Source organism: Acyrthosiphon pisum, chromosome A1 (genome assembly GCF_005508785.2).
Source record: "Acyrthosiphon pisum isolate AL4f chromosome A1, pea_aphid_22Mar2018_4r6ur, whole genome shotgun sequence".
NCBI lineage: Eukaryota > Metazoa > Arthropoda > Insecta > Hemiptera > Aphididae > Acyrthosiphon > Acyrthosiphon pisum.
The window spans coordinates 149,459,344-149,479,641 of NC_042494.1; the positions used below are offsets into that span (position 1 = coordinate 149,459,344).

Here is a 20,298-nt window from a genome sequence, read left to right on the forward strand (position 1 = left end):
CTTTTTTTATTTTAAATAACCACTTTATAGTTATTTAATTTTATAACATGGTCAAAATTATTAACAGTACATTTTTTCAAAAAATTCTATATCTGTAAATACGTCCAAGTTGTTTTATTGAGTTTTATAAATATATAAACAAAAAACGCATCAGTATTTTATAACTAGAAAGTCGGTTCATCTTGTGCCAATACAGTAATTATATTACAGGTGAAAGCAATCTATGTTTAATATTTTGAGGTAGGAATAAATTTTTGCAAGTGTGCCTCGGGTTGAACTTGGGTGTGTCATTTTGGAGGGTTTCGACTGCATTCCGATGCCCTTCTCTAATAATTTCACTAAAGGTCACATGACCATTCTGGGTCAATGGGTTGTAGGGGTTATTATAATAGATTTCGTTTGTGCTTTTTCACAATCATAAAAAAGTAGGGAGTAACGTCATACCAAATTATACCTGTATTTGCAGTTAAATATTTTAAAAATATACTCTGGAAAGGTAAATAACGCTTGTAATGTATATAACATGTGAATATTATTATGCGTTAATATACTAATAGGTTGGTAGGTAAATACATAAGTTGGGAAAACTAAGTATAATTTCTGATTGTGTAAACGCTGATTTTACACGATTTATAATAATTATTATAATCTATTTATGATGTATTTAAATTTTAAAATAATAATAAAAAGTTATTTTAAATTAAATATATTTTTATACAACAATCAAGATATTAGTTATGAAACAATGACATTGTTAGATAATCACAACGTGATTCTGAACAAGGGATCTAATTACAGTAATTCCGTACGATAAGTGATAAATGGTCCAATGGAAATATGACAGAATAATAAAATACCCGCGAGGTTATGTGAATACAGAAACGTATTTTCTAAACAATGTCTAAAGGTTTACGGATGAAACGATGTTTACTCAATGTAAATTTCGTTGTCTATTGTGTTCGATGACTATGTGAAACCCATTCGTGTATTTAAGTTAATTGAAATTAATGACGGAACAAATTAGGAAATAATAAAAAAAATTGTAATATTAATATAGCATATCATTTTGCGTGTGTAATAACGTATTTAATGAAGTTATATTGCTTAATACGCTTACTGTTTACGATGAAAAACATTCAAAGTAGTCTAAACTCTCAAGACAAATAATATTATAGTCATTCAATATTAGCGTATTACATAATAAATAATGTCTATTATAGTGTTATACCATAATATGTACCTATGTGTATTATACAATTAGACATGGGTGTCAGTCGTCTGCTAGCATAACCTTTGATCTTCTAAGCATTTATGATATTAATATTATGTTAAAACTATCAAAATATATAAGAGTGCCATTACCTCAAAGTTTATTGGTTTATTTACCTACACTTAATTTAAGTCAGATATTATAGATATATATTAAATGATTTAGCGAAATATGAACAATAACTGAATCACATATATGTGATAATTTTTTGTCATTTACTATTTGGATCTTTTGACATTAATTGTTATACTCGTACTATATATTTGTAAAATATTGAGACCAAATATCGTTTAATGAAAGTAGTTTATCTCTTATACATCATATATATGAAATGTACATTTGTGTACCTACAGAAATTATTACATTGGCAACAGCGTATTTAGCTTTTATTATTTGTCTAAGAAAAAATCCCGTGATGTGAATATAAATTTATTAGAAATTGTTAGATATCTGATCATGATATATTGAAAGAAAATTCATGACAATTTTTAATCCATATTTTAAACGATTTCGTCATTGTTAATGCAAACATATCCATCGATTATATCAAAATTAAAACCTTAATTTCCATTTGGCACACAAAGACGATTTTTGTATTATGCAACTGCATTTTACCTGTTTGTATTTAATTATCTAAATAATTTTGATAGTTGGCATAGGAAAATATGTATTATAATTTAGTACTTTAGGATTAATTGTTTAAACAAATTTAAAATGGAAGAATTTATTGAATATACTCAATGAAATAAGAATACATACATAGGATATTGATCCGTTAATTTAGTAAAAATATTTCAAGGTATTCAGTTTGAAAAAAAAATATTATTTGAAAAGAAATTAAAGACGTGAAAAAAATTCCGCCCGGTATTGGTACGAAACCAGTAACCACTAACATTTACAACATTTTAAAATAGTATTTATCGTCTAATCTTCAAATCGACGATTTGAAGTAGGTATCTCGTTTAAATGTTTAATGTTAAAACTAGTAAATATTTAAATGGTCAATCACGTCTCGCTCTCACCGGTTACTTACACACCAGCCCTTCCTGTTATGTCTACTACAATTTATCTGGAAACCGGATCTTTGCCTGTTCGGTTCCAGGGAGTTTTGTCACAAATATAATGTCCGAGAATCGATCGGGCTCTCTAAATTTGGACGACAGTGGCAAGCCTTAAAGTATTATTTATTAATGTGTGTTTATATAAATATAGATAACAAATTTGTTGTTTACACATTGCGTGAAAGGTCTTCCGGAACAAGCGTCTAATTGTGAAACACACACGACGCATATTCCTAACTATACAGGCAGCCTACGCACGCGTTGAACTTTCTCTATATACACGTTGCCACCGACACACAAAACGCACAATATACAGGGCCAAGAATAATATTATTATGTTATATCGTACGATATTTTTGAGAAGAGGGGAAAAAATAACGAGAGATAGATAGAGAGAGAGAACATAACATATTTTTTTCTTACTGACGAGTCGTAATAATAATAAATTCAAGACTGCAGTCCTGACAGTCCTGTTGATGCACAGAAGGAATTCTCTGTATATATTATAATTTCGAGGATATTATATTCGGATGATGCAACTCACGATAGTGTCGACGTACCATTCACGCGCCAACGATACGCAGCATAGTGACTAGGTATTACCGTGCGCCAACAGGCGGACGACCTTGCCCTTTATCGCATGGAAGACGTTACATGTTGGCCACGGGTCAAACTTGTCCGGTTGACATTTTCGATTTTTTTTTTCCCGATATCTCTCTCCCTCTCTCTCTTTCTGCGTTTTCTCATAGACAAGTTCAGCTAATCGTGGCGGCAACGAGTACCTGACTACATAATACATATATAATTTATATACATATTTATTACCGCGACGACCGTCTTTTACGGTATACCTACTATATTAATGAGATATGAAAAAAAAACAACAAAATACAGACATCCTGCACGCGACTTTCTTATAAAAGACCGCTTTCGGAACTGTGCGTTTGTCGGGTTGCTCGAGTGAAATTGATCGATACCCGCGTGCGCGGTATTCCGCGACCAAACATCTCCGCCGCAGCGGCTCGAAGCGCGCGTAATAAGTGGGTCTCCACTCGTACCTACCTATACCTTATTATACCTGTCTGTCTGCCTGCCTATATTATACAGTGAAAGTATAAACCCACGGTGCCAAACCTTCTTCATTCATCGATGTATTGGTCTTAGCCGGGTCGGTTAATGGTCACCGGCGCCGCGCCGGATTTAATTACCATCATCTCACTGCGATATACCACCTATACATTATAATAATATAGTCTTCGTTGTTGTTGTTGTTGTTGTTGAAGGTATTATAATCATCATTGTCGACACTTGTCACCACTACGTGACGATTATATACACCATACCTAACTTATTACATTCCGTGTTGGACACGACCCGACCGCGGTGCATCGTTTTTTTTTTTTTTTTGATAGAGTAGTTTTGATATACACCGCTTTATGAGTGTGCGTTAGGTATCGAAAATCAGTTTACGTGTATTTTTAAAAATGTTTGATAATATAATATTGAACACTATTTAAGAACTATTACTATTATTAACGATAGATATTTCGAAAAAATAATGCTGTAAAATAAAACAGCAAAATAAATAATAATTATAATACAATATCAATTGTTTGTTTTTAGAATAATATGTATATATAGTATATATCAACTTTTTATAATAGCTTACTTCATAATATAACATATGCAAGTTTAGCAGTAATAGTGAGACATAAATGAATTAACCGAATCATACCCAATACTAATTGATCATAATTACTCTTTTGGTTCAAACGTCACATTATACAATTTTAAGACTTTCATAAATGTTTAACGCATAAGTTTACTAAATATACTGTTTTTCGTCATTTGTTTACCACATAGTACCATTTTTAATGAGTAATAATAATATTATGTTAATATGCGACCTCTTCTTAATAGTAAATGGAGTATATAATATAATATGTATAGGTGACAGTAATATAGTACTTCAAAAGGTTTTAAAAATGTTCTACTTATATACGAGTATAAGACGAGCAATTTCGTTTGTATTATTTTTCGGTAAAGCTATAACGGGTACAAGGGGTCAAGGTCATATGGTAGTATGGTATATCATCAGTATTAGTGTATTACACATTGATATTTATGAAATACAAGCACAATTGAATACCAGAAGCATATAATTATGTATACGTGAATAAATTATTTTCAAAAAATATAGGATGAAGATATATTTAAATTGCTGTGTTTTTCTAACTTAATTATAATTTGTAATAACATTATTATAAGCTAAATTTAAAGGGATATATAACACAACTCTATATTCATCAAAGTTTGTTGATTATAAAATATTTCAACATGATTTTTTCGAATTGTCAAAATTGTAAGGATTTGAAGTTGTACAGTATTAAGAGAAAAGACGATTTTCTTTAAGATCTAACTTCGTTTTTTTATTCACTACATCCATGCCATGAGGTAATTGTTACTCTTTAGAGCTACGATCAAGGTCTAAAAATTGTTTAATGGACTGGAAAGGTACTTACTTTCAAATTACCATATATATATATATACCATGTGTCCGCGAAATCTGGGTACACTCTATAACTCTGTTACCTACATTAATCAGTAGGTACCCTATACATATTTTAGAATTCAGTCTGCGGGACATTATTGATGATCCAATAGTCTAGTTTCATTTCCCCCAAACAGAATAAAAAAATATTTGTAGAGTAATATTGATAATTTAACTATACAGTGTAGGTACTCTGTTTTCGTGGACATATGGTATATGTAAAACACTCGCTACTTAAAATATTTTTTTACAATTGTTTATTGTTATCATATTTAAATTACAAAATATACTTTTAATTTCATATTTCGAAACAGAATATTATTCGGAGTATTCTGATGTAGGCGTACCTACAAATCAAAATTCAGACGTTTAGTTAATTAGTTGATTTAGTATCAAGTGATAATTTATACTTGAGTATTTAAAGTTTTGATGTGTGGGGTAGTGGAAAAACATTTTGTGGGGTACCCCGGCATATGTGCCCTGTGGTCCCATGTGCCACTCAATAAAAACTGAAAATACTTATAACTCAGAAACTATACTCATCCAAAATTTAGTTTTTATATATCAAGTAAGTAACTACTTACTGTGAAAAATATGCTGCTTTGGAATATGGAATTAACGACTTAAAAGCATGAAAAAAAAGTTTTATAAACGCTAATAGTTTTTGAAATCATGAATGTACCTACATAGATAAAAGAATCACCCGGTATGCGTCTAAGTAAAAACAGTCTTATTTATTATTATATCTACAAATATATGTTATCCAAAATGAATTAAGACATTTAAAAATTTTAAATCGAAGACTAAATTTTAAAATCGTTCAAGGTACCTATTAATTACCTTTTTTTAGTAAGTATAGTGAAAACTTCTTGTCTGTAAATATATATGATCTTTATTTTATACATAAATAGCTTATACTTAGGTACCTAGGTAAGGAATCAATAATTATAGGTAACTATTGAAAATATTTGAAATGCACGATGATTATTTTTTTTCCGTACAGTTACCTACCTATAGAATATAGAACATTTCAAAACATCGACCACCAGATAAAATAACACTTAAGATTTTCTAGTCAGACGAGAATCGTTAAAAACTGAAAGTTAAATCGAAATAATTTTTATTCTCTCAATAATAATTTTGTCTAATGTTATTAGGTATATTATATAATTTGTAAAATGTAGTAAAGATAAAGAATATTAGTTTAAACACCGATACTAAATATTCAGGTTAATCGAAGAAAAAATATGTTTTACTTACTTTTTTGTGACTCCAAAGCGCGTTTACACTCGGCTTTCCCCGTCGAAAGTCTGATTGATCAATGACATCATCGTGAATTAGGGATGCAGAATGAATCATTTCCGCAATCATAGCTACTTCTCTTTGTTTCTTGTCCAAACCACTGTAACCGTAAGAATACTATAGGTAAGTACTATGATATTATACGAACATTGTTAAGGTATTCAATACAAGTAAATATATTAAACTAGTTTAAGTGTCTTATGACATCAACAACATTTAATTTAAGTTTAAAATTTTCAAAAAAAGTTAAAACCATTATAATTGTTAATGTATAATAATTTTCAAATAATATAGTTAATGATGATTAGGTACTCATGTTAATTCATAAAATATAATATAATATATGATATTAGATTCGTGTTTACAGTAGGATCAAATACTATAATAATGACAATACACGACACTCGTGGTCAAAATACAAGACACTACCTCACCCATCTCAAAACCAAGTAATTGCCTATAATCACGGCGGTTTTGTATATAAAATGTTATAGAGTACATACTACACAGGTACAGAGTGTAACAGGAATACCTGACAGATGAAATAATTTTTGTTCTAATCAATATGTTAATTTTTTATATATACTTATATTTCTTAAATCATTAGCTAACCATATAATTTTCAAAATTGTTGGTATACGTTTAAGTATTATATTTTTTTTATATAGGTATATCTGTATACTGAAGGTACCTACTAAGGTATATATTATCAAATTTAATGAAACCAAATTTTTTTCACTTAAATTTTGGATACAAAAATGTGTACATAATAAGACTTGGACAGGAATGTAAGTAAGATATCTAGGTTACATGAGCCATAACCAGTTTTGGTATTCTTGATATCTTCCTGCGTAAGTATATATGTCAACAAGTTGTACAGTTCTATCTGTATAAACATAATTTGATCTACTTTTTGTTCACATTTTCACTATCACGGCAAATAAGAATTTGAGGTATAATTTTCACTATTGTTAGTAAAATAAAATGTGCAAACTTACTTATTGTTCATGTGGTAATTTATGGCATGAGCCATCAGGATAGCCACCATAGGCCTAAGGGCTTTTCCTTGCCCATCGAAGTAATATGTAGCTATCGTCCGTAGCTCATCTTGATTAGTGTTCAGTTCAAGTTCCTAAAAAATAAATCACAAAAATTATCTTTAAAATTATTATTATTATTATTATGACTTTTATACAAATTAAATACCGATAATTATAGGCAAGTATATAAAATGTATTTATATACATAAACATATCAATAATATATTATATATTTATAAACAACGGTGACTAATTCCATTGTATAATTTAACGTGGAATGTGAGGAATCATTAATGGTTAAGACTATAATAACTTATAACTACTACCTATTAATATAAACAAAAATCAGTGAAAGTTTTTGTATACATTATATTATATTCTATCATAATAGATGTGCCCAACCTCTAAAATATTTATCGAATATTTATTTATATGATTGAATTATGTTCATAATTGAGTTATATAATATTGCATAATATTAAAACTAAAATTTGGCATTCATTTCTAATACTTAAATAAAAATAGTTTTCATGTAAAATAAATAAATTTATATTTAATACATTTTATGGAATCAATTTTTATTTTTAGCTTTTATATAAATGACCTACGTAAAATTATTCGATTTTCAGTGATGCTGTACCTATACATTAATTATATTTAGTTTCAAAATACCTAAGTATATTTATCTTTACTCTCCAGTCTTACAACAAGTATAATATTAAAATATCACAGACCCGTGTGATGTCTGTGTATACATCTCTGAGGTCGTCATCTAACAGTCTGTATGGGTCGATAGAAGACAGTGAATCTGTATCTGTGTCTTGTAAAGTAGTAAAACGTCGACAGTGATTCCTCTGGTGATCTGATCTCATTCGGTTTGACTGTTTCTGTAAAAAAATTAATTTTAATTTTTTTTTTTGTTTCCGAAAAAATATTAGTTAATATATTTTGTAAAGCCCATTTATTTGAAGAGATGTATTCATTATTCAAATTCTAATGCACTTATATTTTTTAATGACCATACGACCGGTTTTCTATCACACATATATATTATATGTAATATGTATATACTTTCCATCCTGCAGGCATTTGGCCCCCTCATCATCGGCATGGGTAAGTGGGACACGACCGAAATACATATTATTAATCGCATCGAAATTTCAATCCCGGGGAGCTAGGGATTTATGTACCAGTTTTGTTAACACATAAAATTGTTTTATCTTTTGGAATTTGAAAAATTCACAATTTTTTTTTTTAATAAACCGTACATGTTTATTTTTCATAAACAATATTATACTATATAAGTAGGTGTAAGTACAACATATTAATATAATAGATTTAGATTTGATTTAACTTTTGCAGATATTATAATGTTGAAATATAAATTGTTAGAAATGAAAGGTTTAAAGGTTTAAAGGTTTAAAGTGGAATTCGATTTAAAAATTACTAAAGAATATTCTTCTCATAATACCTAATAAGGTAGTTTGTTATTTTGTGCTGAAGGACATAAATACTCATTCTTATGATGAAAAGTTCAATAATATAAGTACATCTTAGCTGTTCTTCTTTTATCTTATATTTATTTTCTTATATAGATCCCAACCATATCGTAATTATCAAGACGCAGGTGGTTTTATAATGTATCGATTATAACTAATATTATATAAATTATATATTCAAAACTCTAAAAAATTCCAGTTATGCAATTTTATACGAAACACTGAATATTATTTAATACGTAGTTCAAATTACTCATAACGATTGAAATAATGCTAAGCACACCCGTGTGCTACTTAAGTATTACATATTATTATACGTCAAATACGAAGAAAATAAATATATTAAGTGTAGAATAAGACCGGTTATCTAGTTTGGTATTGATTTAGACTTTCAGGTTTCTTTTATAGGTGTATATATTGAAATAAGAAAGTGAGCTCTTCTGCATTTTAACTTAGTCTTTAGTTAATCTAAATTAAAAACACGTTTAAATACAAGCATTTATATTTGTATTTCAACATAAAAAACGAGATTTTTAGTTTGCACCTACAAAAATAAACTAATATACTGTTAATACAGGTACTCATAATTGTACTCTCATAGAAATCATAACGTTTATAACTTTATAATTTTGGTATTTATTGCTGCGACCGTTCGTCATATTAGTGATTTTCTGGCACTTAGCTTAGTAAATATTTCACAGTTTTTTCCATTGATACGATGAGACATTCAATTTGAAATAGGTACCATCAAGTCATATAAACTCTATATTTTTTTTCAGATCAAAAATTACTCGAAACAACTTTCTTTGAGGACATTTTAAAAATATTTAAGTGTATTATTTATTACAGTTTGCAGGATATTATAAGATACTACAAAATATATTATTCTTAAATCTATGTAACAATCCAAATATACCCGTACATATTTATATACTGCACGTCTGTGTATACGTCTGTACTATACCTATCATACATCATTAATTTTTAAAAAAACCCGATTTTAAGCAATTTAGGTATCCAAAATTGGTCAAGTCTCAAGATTAAGTTTATTAAATAAATAATGTATTTATTTTCAGTTTTTTTTGCGAAATGTTCGATTCTAAAATGTTCAGAACTTAAAATAATACCTTTCTATACTATATCTGTCGAGAGAACCCTCAGATTATACGCATCCCCACGCGACACCTTGTCATCGAGACCGCGGTTTCATTAAAATGGGGTGTCACGAGGGATGAACAAAATTACCGATTTTCGTTGGGCCACGGCGTGTTTTTTCGCTGGACGAGTATAAGTACAATACCACCATTAGAGTTCGATTTCAAATCTATAAACATACTTTCTGAGATTGAGACTATTGGACTTCTACAAGTAAAGTTTTAACCAGAAAAAAAACTTCAGTATATAACTAGTAAAACCAACCTTATCTAGTATTAGCTTTACTCTAAATTAAAAATCGACCGATGATAAAATATCGTTAAGTAACTCTAGTAGGTACTAATCCAAAATATATTTAAAACTAGGTACTAAAAAATTTAATTATAGCAATGTAAGATTCTATAATTTACATTTAAATTTAAAAGTTTACTTTCTTAAAATATATAATATTTTAAAACACATTTTCGCGCTTTCTAACGCCGTATCAGGCAATAATCGGTGCATGTCCGGATATACCGCTTGAAATAATTACATATACTCCAACCGCAAGGCCACAACGAAACGAAGTTCAACCGCCTCGCTACTTTACGCAAAGGACTTTTTATACATTTTCAGCAAACCTGAGTATCCTATGAATTTTTGTTACTATTTTTTTCTTTATCAAAATTAAAATGTATAGATAGTTCTATATACTGAGCACTTTTTTTATGAGCTATAAAAATAGGACTATCCTATTTGTTAGAGAGTTGGGATGATTATTGGGCAATCTGCAATTCATAACACATTTATGCAAGGCTTGGCAAGTTACTGATTTTTTTAAACTCAGTTAAGTTAATATGCACTAATAACAAAAAGTTTAAAGTTAAAAGTTAATTTAACTATAGGTTAACTCAGTTAAGTTAAAATAAAGTTAATTTGTTTATACAACGCTAGCGTACATAATTTTTTTCCAATCCAAAACTAAATTATAGACTATAGTGTTTATACTATATTCGGTATTTCCATATATATTAGATTCGATTGATATACATTTTTAACTTTAAACAATTTACAGTAAACAATTTTTTGATATAAAAACGAAATAGACTGAAATAGTAAAATATAATAAAATTAAAAATAAAATAAATTAAATTAAATTACTTCTTAAAATGAAAAATTAACTCGTTAATTTCACGTTAATTAAAAAAGAAATTTAGTAAGTTAATAGTTAAGTTAATGAAAATCCAAAAGTTAACTTAACTAGTTAAGTTAGTTTAAGTTAAATTAACTTTTTAACTTAACTTTAACTTTTTAACTCTTTAATGCCTGGCCTTGAATTTATGAGTACTTTTTAAATATATCAAGACAAAGTATTATCAAAAATATTATAATAATTACATTTTTTTTTTTATATTATTGAATATTTTTCAGTCATACAATATAGGTTGGTTGAAAATTATTATTTCAAGCTGAATAAAGCTAAACAAGTTCAATATTACGCACAAATAAACTATACATAAACATGTACCCATGGAAATGTATAAAATTTACTTTTTATAAGATATTTTATAGATTTAATAATTAAACAATTATATATTACCGGATGAACCGGAAGTTTCTTGTCGTGTTTCGTAATTTTTTTTTTTTTAAATCAGTAATATATTTGTCATCGTTCCAATGTGAAAGCTGCAGCAGTTCTATATGAATTCATATACAACTGAGATAATAATAATTGCAATCAGCGTACGATGGAATTTCAAAGCAAATCCCCGCCAATTAATAATTAGAAGTCAATACATTTTATAATGCTATGATGTTTGTTTAAAAATATGACCGAGGTTAATTAAATCTAACCTGAGGTTTCGTGCAAGACTATTGTTAATTTTACGAGTTATAGCTAACGATCATTTATAAAACAATAAACTGCAGTTAATGATATCATACATCATATACAGTTTATTCTAAATTTTTTTTTAAACATAATTATTGTTTATTTCACATAGGTAATGAATCAAAGATGGTATAATTTAGAAGATATCCGTACAAATTTTTAAACAAACACAGCTCAAATTAGGTAAATTTTTAGTTAAGCATTCCAACTTATAAACATAACTGATAGTCCACATATTTTTTTTATAGACGATACTATGTATATTTTTCGTTGTATATAGAATTTTTAGAATCTAGTAATTTAATTTTTAATGTCAAAAAAAAATTGTATTATAATTCTGGTTACATTTGTACGTTCTAATGCAAGAAAATACATGGATATGTTATTTTCATCATACGATATGCATTCGAAAACTCATATGAACAGCGAATTGAAGCAAGAAACGACAGAAAGAAACGCAGTCAATATTATTTTCGATTGGCCTCAATTTGGATACTGTGTACGCAATGGACGACACGACACATTCCTGAGCGTTCTCGTGTGAGTTTGTACACGCTTGCTTATTGAATAAAAGTAGAAGAGTTGAGGGAAAGGAAATAAACAAGGATATATGCTATTAACAAATGGAAGTATATATACTAGCTATATATATATATATATATAGATACTATAGACAGTAGACACCTTAACCCTATTTGTCGAGTCGAACAAATTAAATCACGGAAAAGCTATGTATATATATTATATACATAGTGAAGATGTTACAAAAAGTGTAATGACTACCTGACCAATGTGTAATAATTTATAATTATCATATAAGACATACAAAACATATCAAACATATAGATACGAGTATTATTTTACTTAATATTATACCAAATTTGTCTATTATTAATTTGTATGACAACAAAAAAGTAAAATGTGTTCGGCAAATTGTATTGAACATACATTCTTAACTCTTTGCCAATATTTATTCTTTTGTGAGTGGTATTTAAGATAATTGTTTGGTATTTTATATAAATACTGCTAATGCCAAAGATAGAATAATAAATAATTACCTATAATGTAATGAAATGTAGGTACCTATCAGATTCACAAGCGACACGATTTAAAACAGATCATTCTGTTTGTGACCACTAGATTCAAGAATATTATATCAGACAAACGTAGGTAATCCACGAATGAATTAAAATATATCAGGATAAATATTTTACTAATGTAAAGACACTATCAGAAAAATGCTAGATATAATAAATGTATGTATACTTTGCACTTATTTTATAATTTTTTAATTTGTATATTATCTGTGATACACCTATGTGAATATTTATTTCAAACTGCCACAGAGATGTATACAATAATAATTAATGAGATATTTATAATTTTAAGATGTTTTTTTATAGTTCTATCAATTAGGTAAGTTAATATTTTTTATTTTTTAATAATAATAATATAATAACACTATCTGGAATATTATAAGTAGTCAATATATTTTACATCGGTATATAGTCATATTTAAGCTAATATATTAACTGTATCTAATAGAAACATATTACAAATTGCTTCCTACTTACCACGATTTAATAGTCTCGGGTATTAAAAAATTAAAAATATTTTGGAAACAGTTAATTTTAGATATTGGTTACTAAGATAGTTTGTTAATATTGTAATTTGTAAACATTATTCGTTTAAAATAGCATTGATTTAGCATTAGGTATTTAATTGGTTAGATTAATTTAGTATTTTGAACAACTACTAGATTTTAAACATTTTCTCAAGCTATAACAACAGTCAGTATAGTATTCATACCCATTAAGTAATATATTAATAGAATATGTTGACCATTTTGTTAATTTGAACTAATTAAACACTAATAGTTGCAGGTCAAATATTTTATTGTTTTAGACGTTCACTCATATATTACGTACATTGCAACTTAGCATGCTCAAAGAGTATGCTTTTCATCAGATACTTGCTTTACATTAATGTTTTATTTATATACAGTAGCAGCAAATTAATTCCACAAAGTAGGTACAATAATAAAATAAAATATTGATTTAGACACTTTCTATGCACCCCAATGTGAAAGTTTTCAGTTTAAAATTCGAAAGTGACAAAAGTAATCGTTAAAATAAGAACTTTAAGACAGTTAAAATTAAATTTACTATGCTATTTGCAATAAATATTTACACCCTTATAATGCTAATTATGGGGAAAATATAACAAAATATATCGTTTCCATAAGTTATCTAAGCACGCTTATATTATGATATCTATTTATCTCGTGTTATTACTTACAACCTACCAATAAATACTATTGTTGATAATTTCATAATTTAATGTCATACTTATTTTAAAATTGTTATTAAAATCTTAAACCAATAATTGTCATCTTAACAAATAGTAAATAGGTAGGTTATTTAAGGAATTCTGGAATTTAGCACACGCTTTTTATAATATGTTATAGAAGTATGTTGAGCAAACAATACTCATTTTAAATACATTTAATTATTTTTGACGAGTATTATTTAGAATGGAATGGATGGCGTAAATTTTAAAAGCAAACCACCCATGAAAATCATATATGAGCAAGAGAATCACGGCTTTCACTATACATATATCAGAACAATTAGGCGATTACTTGGTTTGGAAACAAAATTAACCTATCTGAGCACTTAAGCTTACATTCCTAGATAAGTATCTTTTTATGAAAACAATCGGTTTTTGTTTTAATTACCTAGGTAGTCATTTTTTAAGGAACAACTAAAATCAGGGTAAATACCCTAAATACATTAAAGAGTTCCGAATTCGATACCTATAGAAAAATTGGTCCTGAACTTAAACAAGAAAAAAAACGATTGTGCTATACAGGATAGTAGTCTAGTAGTCAGGTATAGTCTACGTGCTGAACACCACGGCAGCAGACATCCTGGACTGGTTTGCACGTGTTTCACTTGCGCTTTCACTCAAACCACGCGACCAAAAGGAAACACCTATTCTTGCATAGGTAAAGTCACAAGGTCACAATAGGTACACTTAACACTGAAGGAGTCATATTATAACTTAGAAAATAGTATTTAAGTTCCAGAGTTCCACGTTTTAAATATATAATATTATCGAAAAATAATTGTGTACTCTTATGATTATTATGGTAAATTATATTATAATAATTAAATTGATTCTGCAAACTTTTACATTAACATAAACTACATTTTGATTGTTTAATTACTGTAAAAGGAGTTACTTAATATGATTACCTTGAAGGCATACCAAAATTTAAAAATTGATTAATTTATGGTTAAAAATATATACAATTACATACAATATATGAACAAATTAATTTAGGTACCTATCACTTTCTAAAGATATTTAATATTTAAAAATATAGTTGAAGTTGGTAATAAGATTTTTGATGACCTATTTGATGACTTCTTTAAACTATAAAATACTTATTATAAGATACATTTTTAATTTATATTAGTGATAAGAATTCTACTTTATCCACAATTCAATAAAAAATTTAACTTTTTTGTGTGTAGAAGGAAAACTTATAGCTTATATTTAACCATATTATTAAGTTAACAGTTATAAATATTAAGAGGACGTCTCTGTCTTACAAATGTACAGCATAGCAAAAAACTGTATTGCGCGGGATAGGACCACTTTCTCTGTATTTTTAGTAGTATTATCAAAATTTCACAACGTATAGGGAACAACTTTATCTGTGTCGTAGCGTTTTTATTATTTGGATAACATAAATAAAATTAATGTTATCGGTTTGAGAACATTAGGATTTTTTTTTTTCATTTGATTATTAAAAATTATTGGTAAATGCTTTAAAAAAAATAAAAACGCTACGACACAGATAGAGTTGTTCGCTTTGCGTTGTGGAATTTTGGTAATTCTACTATAAATACGAAGGAAGTGGTTCTACCCCGCACAAAATAGTTTTTTGCTATGTTGTACATTTGTAAGACGGAGACAACGCATACGGGTATCACGTCCTCTTAAGTGCTCAATTATTAAAGTGTTTAAGTGCTTAAGTTTACAATTTAATTTAAACTTTATTTATATCTAACTTAAATAAATCTCTATACATATTATTATATTGGTGTATTTACATGTAAACTGAAGTTGAAAAATTATCAATGTACATTGTGCACGTTTTTCCATAAATAAGTTAGTAATATTTTCAATTTTGCTTATTTCGTGAATTGGGTGGGTCCTTTTATTTATTATAACAAAATCAAACGACAAGGTGTGTATAATAAAATTAATATTGCAAATGCTAATGGTGAATTATAGATATTAATCCGTTATTATTTGAATTCCTTATGATTTATAATAGTTTATTTAGGCGAAATTCGAGGCGAAATTTAATCTTGAAACCGTAAATTTACATTTTATTAATGAGTAAATATTTTTTAAATACTAAATGGCAAATATTAAAATATAAATAAATACCTAATAATAGGGGCGTCAGATAATATATAATGAAATACCTATTTTTAAATATAAACATACTAGCCTATTATACAATTTAGGACATAGGCAGGTACAGATTTAAAACTCTTATGTGATAAATCTTATACAACTTAGTAGGTATAGAAAGTTTCAAGTAAATAACGATTAATAGATTAATCTATTGTTATTAATCTTTTAAACTTTAATATATGAGTCATATTATAACACAATATTGCATAGATAGGTAATAGGTTTTTTATTAAGAGGACGCCACATGGGCATATTTTGTTGTCTCTGGCTTACAAACGTACAACATGACAAATTATACGTTCACATAATACATTTTACTCAGTAATTTCTAAAATTAGAGTGAATTTACCTCTTTTAAAATCTAAAGGTAAAATTTAGGGCATCTCGTAGGCTTTTATTGATATTTTTATTAAGAAGCAAGTTATGATAATTTTTATACTGTAAATTGTTTGTAAATTTTAAAATGAGCATAAATTCCTTAAAAATAATAATATTAATAAAATCCTCCGAGATGCCGTAGAACCTAGATAACATTCTTACCTTTAATTTTTTTAAGAGGAAAATTCACACTAATTTTAGAAATTACACAGTAAAATTTATAATTGTGACCGTACAATTATTTTCCATGTTGTACGTTTGTAAGACGGAGACAACAAATGCCCGAGTTGCGTCCTCCTAAGTCACTTCTTTTAACAGTCTAAAATCAATAATTGTAACGTAATAAAAATACGTAAAAAATATCTCGTCTATTTACCGGTAATTTCTGTAATAACCGCTGTCGTAAGTTTAATAAGATCATATTCTTATGTGTATAATATGTACACTATATTTAGTGTTGAGCTTATAAGGATTTTGATTAAATAACACTAAACTATGTACGCAGACATTGTAGTAACCCATATGGCTATATCAACTTTAAAAATCACGCTTTTTAGTTTTTAAGGGTGAATGGTGGGTGGGGTCGAACTGTCGAAGTGTTAGAATTCACAGGTCTTATTCGGACATGGTCTGGCGATTCGACGAGGTGGCGGTAACTACATGCTAGCGAATGAGAGAGACGAAAAAGACAGAGAGAGTGTGTGAAAGACCGAACGCGGGCTATACCAGGTTGTCGAACTTGATTAACGGTCTCGGCGGCAGCTATATAGGTATACGTTATTTTTTTCTTTTTCTTTTCTATTTATTATCGATTTATTTTCTTAGTAGGCCAGTACCGTGTTGCGCACAACTGGTTCGTTATTATGGCGATTCACCTATACATACTGTCGCCAATTATACATACACATGCGCGAACGCGAAAATTGCATGACGACGATAACGCGGGTAAAACGTCACAAGGACGAATCGCATAAACACGCTACCACATTGTGCTGAATCGGACAAGTCGGACAGTGGGTCGGCGGCGGCGTATATTATCCAAGTTCAAACATTCCCCTCCCCCGCCCGGCAAAAAATAATTTTGTAGGTATTTATACATTACTATTATGATACCACGGTGCCAAATTTACTTAATTTACACACACCAAGATAATATATCTATAATGTTTTTATTATTTTCAGTAAATCACATTTGAAACAATAATTATGCGCGATAAATTGTAACGCAATCAATCATCAGATAAAAATATATAATTGTCGATCAACGTCAATGCGCCGCGTTTAGTGATTAGTACGATCGGCGAGCTCAATCGCCGTTTGACGGACCAAACGAATATAAACGGTATACATAGACAACGACAATTTCTATTACGTATGAGTAAAAACATAAAACGGTATGTCCCGATAACATAATAATATGCTTGGCGCATATAAAACTTGCAGGTAGGTACGACAATATTATTAATTAAACAAGCATAAGAAATGGTACTTATAAGAGTTTCTTAAAAGGAATTTTCGGTTTCCGTACGTAGTAAAGAGTCTACAATTGTAATATTAATTATTAACAAATGTGTCGCAATGTAAATAACAGTTGCGGTATATTAAATTTAAGTATATTATGGCAAATTTTCAAAATATGTAGTAAATTAAATTTGTAATTATCTAAATAGATACAATACATACATACATGCATACTTGGTACATACAAAAAGTAAAAATTTAGCGTAATAAAAAGGCGAGTTAAAAGGTATGTACTTTAAGTTATTAAAATTTATTTAGACGTAGTCCGAGTTACATTTATAATATAATTCGTATGCTTAATTGACGATGAGATGGGTAACATGTTACATTTTTTTTGGTAACAAAATAATCATTACTAAAAATGACTGCACATACCTACATTGTACATACATATATATAATATATGTATTTACGTATACATCTAAGAAGGTAGTAGAGTGTATACGCAATAAATATAAATAGTAAATCATATATACGTAAAAACGAGATAAATATGTATATATTCCGCGCACATCCTATTTTCACATTACTGCAAGACCTACATAATATGAGTTCAAATCATCTATTTAATTCTCGATTTAATATGTAGATATCCGCTTATATATTATATTATCTATCTATCATCTATGTACCTATATTTTCATAAATCAAAACTTTATTCTTTTTTTAAGACATTTAACAAATTAGGTATATAATTTAGCTATCTAATTAGATTACTAGATGGTGGATGATTTGTTATACACAAACAGAAAAATAAATTTAATTATGAAAATGAGGTCGGTTTTTTGGGATTTCTTTGGGATACATTCACTCAATTCACTAAGGAAGAAATACGTTGTATAAAGTATAAAATCATAAAATTTGATATAATTATATAAATGAAACATTATACAGAAATCAAAGACACTGTTCGTAACAATATAATATGAAATATATACACTACACTATACATAATGAAAGATTTGTAAACATTAGAAAATATTAAAATTAATCTTCGCAGTTGTTTATCAATGTTAAGCTTTATGTCCTTATAAACGAATAACAAGAAAATTGATGTAAAGAAATTAAATTACAAATATAGGTACGTAATAATTATATTGCTATTATAGTAGATTAATTATTATGCTATAGGTTATCTCATGATAGGTTATGAAAATTAATAAAAAAAAAAATTCAAATTTTAATAAACTAATTTAAATTTAATAGGTATAAATAGTGGATTAATTTAATTTATTTTCAAAGTTAGATTGATATACTAATATTTAAACATAATAAGTTGAGTTGTTGTTGTAGGCAGTATGTTAAGCACTTATGCAGACACTAATGTGACTGAATGGATATTATCAAGATATTACAGTTTTGACAAAATTGAACTTAAATTTTTATTCATAATTCAAATCAACATTTTTATCTCACATTTCAGCAAAAAAAAGGTATAAAATGTATACTTTAAGACTCGGGAGTATAGGAGCTACTGGTCGCTGCCTAGTTGTGGGTTCAAAAGTCTACCTAGGCTAAGAGTAGAAATGGTTGTACAATTGTGGCGTTTGTGTGTATATTATTGTACTTGCAAATTATATTGGCATAGGCCCTATAAGACATCAGCTTGTCACAGGGAACATTGCCAAAAAAAAAAAATCCCCGTCCCGTAAAAAGTCATTGAAAGGACCTTGGATGAAGGTCCCCCGAGGATGTGAAAAAATAATAACAACACTGGACTACGACTTTGGAAATCTGCGGACCGAACCCGCCCCTTCTGATGATAAGCGCTCAACTCAGTTGTAGGTACTGACCTGGTAACATTGTAGAATCCTGTCCGAGCCCCGACGGACGGCAGCCGTATCCACCGCATTGTGGTGACGGCTTCTGGACAAATTGCACACGAGTTTGTCGATACTGGTGCGAACGCACAACCGAGCACCGGACGTTATACGCGAAGCCATAGCACTGTACTGGACGTGTTCAACAACATCGGCGACCGAACCGCAGCGACTTGTTGGTCAGCCCTACACACGGACACTGATCGACCGGCGACTGTGGCCGCCACTCATAACGGAACAATCGTGCTGCACGTCGGGGAATCTCCGCGGGCCGTTCGCGGTGGTACCTATCGCCACCTTTTTCCTACCAAACGTCCAACCGACCCGTTATCACGAA

General features: G+C 28.7%; 1 protein-coding gene across 1 annotated transcript in view; it reads right to left on the minus strand.

Moving 5' to 3' along the window:
• Positions 1–20,274, minus strand: part of LOC100167007 (decaprenyl-diphosphate synthase subunit 1) — a 38,573-nt gene extending 18,299 nt beyond the window's left edge. The window contains exons 1-4 of the mRNA XM_008185600.3: positions 19,935–20,274; positions 7,959–8,111; positions 7,183–7,316; positions 6,143–6,284 (exon numbers count right to left, since the gene is read on the minus strand). Of these exons, the coding sequence (XP_008183822.1) occupies positions 6,143–6,284; positions 7,183–7,316; positions 7,959–8,111; positions 19,935–20,084 (579 nt within the window). The 5' untranslated portion in view covers positions 20,085–20,274. The remainder of the gene's footprint in view (positions 1–6,142; positions 6,285–7,182; positions 7,317–7,958; positions 8,112–19,934) is intronic.
• Positions 20,275–20,298: the final 24 nt, after the last annotated feature.